Source organism: Chaetodon auriga, chromosome 12 (genome assembly GCF_051107435.1).
Source record: "Chaetodon auriga isolate fChaAug3 chromosome 12, fChaAug3.hap1, whole genome shotgun sequence".
NCBI lineage: Eukaryota > Metazoa > Chordata > Actinopteri > Chaetodontiformes > Chaetodontidae > Chaetodon > Chaetodon auriga.
In genome coordinates, this window is record NC_135085.1 from 9,572,087 (window position 1) to 9,581,024 (window position 8,938).

The following is an 8,938-nucleotide window of genomic DNA, read 5'->3' on the forward strand; positions in this document are numbered from 1 at the left end:
GGGTAGGAAACCTCCAGCCTCCAGGCCGTATAGTTTTTTTTTTTTTTTTTTTTTTTTTTTTTCAGTGATAAAGACAGTAACATAAAATAGTATGTTTGCTCATATTTGCTATACTGTTTACTGTGGAATGTATTGATGTGTCTGACCGCACAACATGAGATCACTGAGCTGCAAAGCAACAACCTTCTACTGTCTGACAAAGACTCAGTTCAGCTCAAGAGTGACTGGCCCAAACCGGGAAAACCAGCTGCAAGTAGGATCATTATCATCACCTCCATGTGACAACAGATGCCTCACCAAACAGAAGCAGTTCCAGCCATTGCAGAGGTTGGTGTGAGACATGTGTTCAAATTGAACTGGCCCTTGACAGGAAAAAGGTTCCCCACCCCTGCCACTGGATATGATTCACATAATTTCCAGGCTCATCAAACCATGCAATAACCCTTAGTTTCCTGTATTAGTTTCCCTTTTGCTCTAATTTATTCAGTGTTTTGAAATCTGTAAATAATGTTCTTGGACTTCGTTTGGCTCAGACAGGCTCAGAAGAGTCTAAGTCCATTTTGTACTGTTTGGCATTTTCTCACTCAGAGTGCTGCGTTGGGTCATTTGTAAACTGGAGCGTCTTTGCCAGCTGTTAGAGTAACAGGTGACGTGACTGAACATTTCTCTGAACCTTGTGGACATGAGGTTGTACAGGATGGGGTTGATGGCAGAGCTCAAGTAGAAGAAGACCCCAGAGACGACGTGGACGCTCTCAAAGACCTGTTGGTGCTGCTCAGAAGAGGTGTCAATGTAGCTCCACATCAAGCGGTCCACATGGAAAGGAGCCCAGCAAAGGCCAAAGACAACCACCAGCACACCTGGACAGGCCAGATGGACAGCTTACGTGAATGACAGACTGACTGACAACAACACACTACACACACACACACACACACACACACACACACACACACTGCATAAACCCGTGATATTCTTAGACATGCTGAGATTCATGATGTCAATCCATTCAACGAGACAAAGCTGAGCCAGTAAAACAGAAAAATTGTGTGAAAAACAACAGATGCGTACGGAACAATGAATGACTGAAATGACACCTACAGAGCATTTTGGTAACTTGCACGTTGCGTTTGCTCATCTTCTCCTTTTGGCACCTGGAGAGACTTTCCGGTCCAAAGCTACAAGTGCTGTCTGCCACGGTCATTACCCTGTCCGTGTGCAGCCGCAAGCCAATGAGCAGGTAGAGAATGCTAATTATCAGCATGGGGAGCAGGAAGAAGACCACCGTGGAAATCAGGATGATCAGGTTGTACATCCAGGTGGGCTTGACCATACCTGGGGACGGAGATGTAACAAAGGAGGGTAGGTGAACCATGGGTATTATAGCTTCATATACTATTGCAGAACCTTTTAGCTGTTGTAAGCCATGCTAACAATGTTGCTCTGGGGATGGTGATTGATCTGTAGCATTTTGGACAGACATTTGTGGTCCTGAGAGATGATTTCTACCAACACTCCTTGAAAACGGGATCACATCAGCAGGTTGACATTTTTGGTTTTTTTTAATAAAATTTTCTGACAACATTTGGATGGATTACCATGACATTTTGGTATTGATATTCACGGTGGCCAGAGGATGAATGTTAGCATTTTGACGTAGCCTCTAGCCTCAAAGAGCTGATAGCTTGGCAGTAGACCTAAAAATAGCAAAAATCCAATTAAAATTCTATACGTACAGCAGATAGCAGATCGGGGAAACTGTCGTCCAAACCTTGGCGGTAGCACCTCAATGCCATGCAGACTGGTGTTTGGCACAGCACACAGCATGGACAGCACCCATAGCATGAGGATGACCTTCTTGACGTGAGCACGTGTGGTCATGTGTTTGACTTTGAGGGGGTTCACCACTGCCACGTAGCGCTCCACGCTGAGCGCTGTGACATTGAGGATGGAGGCGAAGCAGACGCTCTCAAACAGGAAGGTTTTAAAGTAGCAGCCTCCTTCCCCAAGCAGGAAGGGGTAGTTCTCCCACATATCATACAGCTCTAACGGCATACCCAGCAGCAGCACCAGCAGGTCAGACACAGCCAGGCTCAGCAGATAGTAGTTGGTGGGAGTCTGCATCACCCTGTACCGCAAAATGACCATGCAGGTCAAGGAATTGCCCAGAACGCCCACCAAGAAGATGATGAGGTAGGTGACACAAACAGGAAGGAACACCGGGGACCTCCGAGGCCCCAGAAACCTGGCCAGGTACTCATCCTCGCTCAAACACATGTCATCCAGATCTTGTACAGTAGCGTTAGCCAACACCCAGGAGATATTCATCCCACACACCACAGCAGCCTCAGGGCAGCCTACGTCATTGAAAACTGTGGCACCGGGTTTGAAAAGAGCTGCAAGAGAGCAGTTCAGCTCTGGCATGTTGTTGACTGGCATGACGGTTACTCGGTATCTAAACACAAAGGATATAATGCAGAGGAGAAAATGGAAATTAAAGGTGCATCAATTTTACAAATGAAGTAAACTCATCACAAGGTACTCCTTAGGCCTGTTGAGAGACTTCTATAATGTCCTCTGAGGCTGTGGAGGGAGCTCTTTTTTTTCTTCAAACACTAAATCATTGTTGGACTGTGAAAGGGAGGAAAGCAATGGTTTCTCACTATTATGTTTATGAATTGCAACAAAAAACAATCTCCTAAAGGCATGACATAATGAAGTTATATCAAAATTTTAATTGACCAGCTCTCATAGTCATGTCATTTTTATTATTACCGCCCAATATCCCAAATCACAATTCCCATCAGTGGGCTTTACGATCTGTACATTGTACGACACCCTCTGTCCTAAGCCCTCAGCTCAGATAAGGAAAAACTCCATCCCCTTTAATGGGGAAAAAAATGGAAGATCACAGGAACAATGGATTGCTCCAGCATACACCAGATTGAAACTTAGCTCTCGACTATAGCAACTAGAGAGGAACTACGCTCATAACTGGAAGCAACATGCAGACAAAAAGCAGCCTGCCAGTTTGAGGCATAAATGTATATATGTCTTATCACCACGCCAGTAATAATTAACATGTTCGACACAACTTGTCATGTTCTCCTAACCTTAGACATGGTATTATGCTAGAAAAAATACTTCTATAATTTTCTTAAATATGCTTGATATATACTCTTGCCTTCCACCAAAAAAGTAGTTTAATATGCTGCCACACTGTTGTCTTCTTAGGAATTCATGTTCAGCAGAATACTGACCCTGTTAGAGGCTTTTGTTTAGATTTCCACACTGGATGTGTTTATCAGTTCTACAGAGTTATTAAGATAACTTAATGCCAAGAACAAAAAACTGAAGGAAGAAAAGAAAAAACATACCTGGACTTTGTGGGTTCCTTGAGGCCTTTATCCTCTTCTTCTTTACAAGATGAACCAGATTTGAAGAAATGTGAAAAGAGGTGTGATCATCATATTTCTCTGCAGCCTGCACTTAGTTTTTCTGGCACTTTATCTTGCCTGCTTTGGTATTTTAGTGCATCACAGCTGCCTTGACTTCCCGTATTTGAGTCACCCCACCTCTTTCTCTCTCTCTCTCTCTCTCTCTCTTTCTCTCTCTTTCTCATTCTCCATCACCACGGCATCTTGCTTGCAGCCTCGACCATTAACCACCTCCTCCATCTCTCCCTCTTCTTCAGTTGAGCTTCTTTTTTTCTCTCTCTCTGTCTCTTTCACACACACACTCTCTCTCTCTCTCTCTCTCTCTCTGTCACACACACACACACACACACACACACACACACACACACACTTCCAGTATCTTCATGTTTAAACCTACTGAGACTCTATGCCTTGTCATCCTCCTCTCTATTACTTTTCCCATTCAAAGACCACCTATTGCATCAATGTGAAAATTAAGGTCGAGATTGCTTTGACCTTGGACCTTGTGGCCTGAGCTTGTTCAGTGGGGGAATATTGGGAAAGAAATGTGACTTTGACTGCAAGTTAAAGACAACACAAACACCCTAATAAATAATCAAATGAGAATTTGAAGTAAGACACAAAGAGGTCTTGTTAGAATCCTGTTTTGTTGCCCAGTAACAAGGCGGTGACAATAAACGAGGATGCAACAAGCACAACATCACAAATCTGTACCTTTAAGACATTCATGGTTCTCAGTGGATGGAGCCCTCTGACGTTAGTGATCGTCTGACTTTTCCTCTAGTCCCACCAGCAGGTTGACATTTTTGGTTTTAGATTACATGTCTTGAACAACTAATGGACAGATTACCATTAAATTTGAGGATGAATCCTAATCACTTTGGGGATCCCCTGACTGAAACTACTGGATGGATTGCCATGAAACCTGATTCAGACCATGAGGGCCCATTGAGTGATGTCCCCCTCAGGATTAATTGTGATAACTTTGGTGGCTCCCTCAGCTTTCCACTCCATCATTGAAACTAAATTTCAATTTATTTGGATTACAACCAAATACCTGCAAGACTGATGACCTTCTGATCAGGGTCAGCTACACTTATACTAATTACCTTGGCCAAGGACATTATGTTTTCAGTTCTCAGGTTCACTGCTGCAGTTGCTTTGTGTTTTCTTACAGCAGTCATAAAGCAAACAGTAGAAATAAAGCATCAGTCTGAATGCAGCCTTACTGAACTGACAACACCTCATAAGTTGATATATATGCTGCAAAGAGTGACCAGTAATCACACCAGCAACCCTGCAGACCCTTGGCAACCTCTTTTCTCCTTCTGCTAAACTGAAGATAAAATGGGTCAAACTAATAGTATTCCTTACTATGGCAACAGATTTGAACAGGTTTTCCTGTATGCTTTTTTCTCATATTTTAAATTCTAATTAGATGCAGCCCGATCTAAGCTGCGCTGCATGATCAGCACAGTCTCATTACATGTCATTGCATCAGATATGCAGTCACTCACCAGAGAATGAAAATCAGCATAAATATATCTCAGAGTGTGAACAGATGCTTTGGTTTCAAGTGACTCATGCTCTTCACTACCTTCCTGCATTAAACGTACAGCATGACTCTTCAGGTGTGTCATCGTGCTTGATCATAAGCACGATGACACCAGCCAGGTATATTGCCTTAAAATATCTTAATTTCTAAGGCTCAGATGAGTATTTTCCTGACTGCAAACCAAAAGCCTAATTAATAGAAAAACACTTTTTAGATTTATGCATGTGAGCAGCAGAGAGCTGAGGAAATATATGGTATGCTGAGGATTGCTTGGCTAATAGAGCAGCCCAGTGAGAAACATCCTACGCAGTACATTTACCGACAAGCAGGGACGGGAATTCTTCGTGCAATAAATCATCAGCAGAGCTTCTGTCAGAGGGCAGAAAATTCACAGTTTCGGCCAGCTGCACAAGCCTGTTTGACTGTGTCTTGAACCCCCACCTCTCCATTTCCCTGCCTCCCTCTGCAGTGGTGTCTAATTCAATCACGGCTTTTAATCCCTGTGCAGGGGTCCAGTACTTCCTCGGCAGGAAACAGACATGTTCCCATCGGTGCCTCCATTTAGTCAAGCATTAATTAGACTTCTGTGTCAGACTGACTGAGACAAAAAGCTTTGACTGTGACGAGACTCCATCAACAACACTGCCTTTTTTTTAACGTGTGCTCATGGTGAGAGCATACTATTCCACTGGGGCATGTGATTATTGCAGTTTAAGCAACCCAGTCTCCAGAATAAACGTGAACGTTTTACCTTTTTTGCAAAGAGGGATAAGTTGAAACTTTATGTTTCTTAACATTCAAACAATTTCATGTGACAACCATTTGGTTAAGGTCTCGTTAGGTTTAGGCACAAAAACCACTTGGTTGGGATTAGAAAAAGATCATGTTTTGGATTAAAATGCCAGGGATTGACACCACAAAACATGAGATCACACCATGAGATCAGTCACAAGTTCTTAAACCTAATGTACAAAACAGGAAGTTAGGTGAAAAAGTGCTGTGGCAAAAACAATGAATGGTTACTTCAGTGGAAATCTGTTCATGGTCAGTATGAACAGGAGGAGTGTTGCACATCACCTGACTTCTTCATTTGCTTCCATCTTTATTACTACGGCAACTAGAGGTCACAGCCCAATAATAAAGGTAAATATGGGAGGTTGAGCGTTTGTATCTTATATAAGGAGTACGACTGTTCTTGTCAGGGTTGGTTGAGAAGGAGGGGGTATGGTAAGTAGGCATATGGTAACATGATGTTTGTTTTCTTTATATTCCTACATGAGCAAAGACAAATGGCCAAACAAAGAATGAAAAATCATCCTATTCATAGCTATTCTGCCTCGGCTTCTGGTCAGGTCAGGCCACAGGGTTTCATCTGTGTCACCTGCAGTGTTGGCTCGGTCCAGGAAACTCATGTGCAGCCTAGACACGTTTTTCCAGCTCATATCAGATTCTGTCATACAGCTTCCACTGCCTAGAAACCCCTTCTCTGTGTGGCGGAGGAATAGCAAACCATCTGAAAGAAACCTGTGGTGTAAAACTGCAGCGTGGTGTTAAAAAAGCGTCCAAAATAACAATGAAGAATGACTGCTCCTGTTCAGATACATTATCCTGAAGAGCATTAAGGCAGACCATCACATGTGAGGTGGCTGGGCTGTGGAGGGGCCCACAGCAGCTGACGGCGGCTCACAGTGTGACATTTCCTCCATGCCAACATTGGTTTGTTTGCAGCATCTTCTGTTGTATAAGAACGGCTTTCCGGAGGATTTATTTTAATTGTGAACAGCTCTTCTCGGGCTCCACCTGCGGAGGCTACATGAAGATATCACGTCTCCACAGAGAAACCCAGTCTGGACTTAATATATTGTATTGTATAGTTTGTATCTGCTCTCTGTTATATTTTAATTGATGCACTCTCATAACATGAACATTTAATTAACTAATTGTGGAGTCTTAAAAATGTGAACTCTGTCCAACGTCAACAAAGTGAACTGCACAGGTTTTGTGCAATGAACAGCCCCTGCAGGCTTTCCACTGTTCTTCTTGTGTATATTCATGGGATGCAATTACATAAAATGCACGCAGATCCACCTCTCGTCTCCAAGTGCCACAAGTTTGAGCCGGATACCAACCCCCAGCTAATCCACTAATCTATAGTATTTTCATGCTTTATGTCTGAATTTCATTAAAGGGGTAAGTAATTGTGTGCTGTTTCCCAATGAGATAATGGCATCTGTATTAAACTGCCTTTTTTGGAAAAAAGGAAATATTAATGCTTGTATTCGAACTACCTTGGGGACACATCAAGTTACTGGGTTTATTCTCATCACAAAAGCGGCAGGATAAAAGAGTCTTTGTTTAGATGTAGTTACTGACAGCTTTTAATGAAGGGTCTTTATTTATTAACTGATAGCGAAGCAGCAGGATACTTAGACGCTGACATTTTTACAGCAGTGAATGCAGCTTCTTCTAAACAAATCTGACATTTAAAAGCACTCTCTCCACATTTCTAATTGCATCTTTAACATACATTTACGCCTGTGAGTGCCTACTTTTTAATGAGCCAAAGTATTAAAAGGCCAATGGAGATATTCTCTGAGCCTCCCTTGTGAGTCTGTCCAGTCAGAGCAGCATGCCTCCATCACACTGTCTATTATGGACAGACACACAGTTGGCGAGGCTGTTGGAAAGTGTCCTATCATGCTGCGACTAGTGGCTCCTCAGAGGTGCAGCTGCTGGGTGGACGGTGGAGAAATCTTACATACATAGATGATAAAATCGTTCTTGTTTTCACTGGTTTCTCAGGGCTGCCTGTACAGACTGCTTCATGTTGATTTTAGAGAGTATGAATGTGTAAATGAACTTGAATGTGACTAACTATGAATGCAACAACCTTTTTGTCTTAAGCAAAAATATGATAGATAGCATTTTATGTCTTTAAGGAGCAGTGTAAACACAGTGCATTAGTATACCGGTCTGTTTAAAGTACTTCATTTCAGCTGGTCACTTAGTGGTTACAGTGTGTGGGTACACCAGCACATTAACACATCATACTGTGGCTCAGAACCAAAGTACACCAGCAGATTTGTCGATGAAGTGATCATAAAAGTCAATTAACAAGCAAACATCCCAAACATTCCCTGGTTCCAACTTCTCCGGTGTGAGGATTTGCTGCTTTATGCCATTGTAAATTCAAAGTGTTGGAGTTTTAGGCTGTTGGTTGGACAAAGAAGCAACCTGAACACACCTTAGGCTTTAGGCATTTTTTAACATAACTTCCTGATGTTTCAGTGCTTAAACAAGTAACTGAAAAATAATGAATCCATGAACTGATAATGAAAACAATCCCTGGTTGCAGCTTTATTTTGCACAACACAGTGGAGTGAGAGGCATGTCTGCAGAGCCCAGTGTCTGGAACAATGTTGGCTATCGAGGATTTGCAGCAGCATAAAACAAGCTGCACAGGCTGCTAGCAAGCATTCTGTCCGTTCATGAAGACGTCATGTGAAGGAACTATAAAGAACACTGAAGCTGTGGCCCAGAGTATGAATTCAGTCAATGGCTAGCAGAGATAAGTATGATAAGCTACATTCTGTATGCTTCACTTAATCATCCTCTCTTTCTTTCTGAGGTGCTTATTTCTGATCCCTGTGAAGATGACTGTTACTAAGCAGAAGGATTTACTCAGCAGGGGGCTTGAGTTAGTGGAAAGGATTTATTTTTTAACCAACGACAACAACACGCAACAAAAATGATTCATCGCACCTAACTGATTACTTGCACGCTCAAAGACGATGTTAAAGCTGGAGTGAAGTGCATCAGACCAGCTGAGGAGAATCCACACAGCTGCCAGCAGCGCTGTATGGAGGACGACACAGAGAAAAACAGTCTTCTGCAGCGTACCGTGACAACACGTCTGTTTGGAGGGCAAGATGATGGATCTCCATTT

The 8,938-nt window shown here is 42.7% G+C and overlaps 1 protein-coding gene across 1 annotated transcript; it reads right to left on the reverse strand.

Moving 5' to 3' along the window:
* Positions 1-470: 470 nt before the first annotated feature.
* Positions 471-3,504, reverse strand: LOC143329628 (neuromedin-U receptor 1-like). The gene is made up of 4 exons (XM_076745616.1): positions 3,378-3,504; positions 1,737-2,455; positions 1,102-1,335; positions 471-860 (listed from the first exon to the last, which is right to left on the reverse strand). Exons 2-4 carry the CDS (start codon positions 2,437-2,439, stop codon positions 550-552), a joined length of 1,248 nt encoding a protein of 415 aa, XP_076601731.1. The 5' UTR covers positions 2,440-2,455; positions 3,378-3,504; the 3' UTR covers positions 471-549.
* Between the last annotated feature and the right edge of the window lie 5,434 nt (positions 3,505-8,938).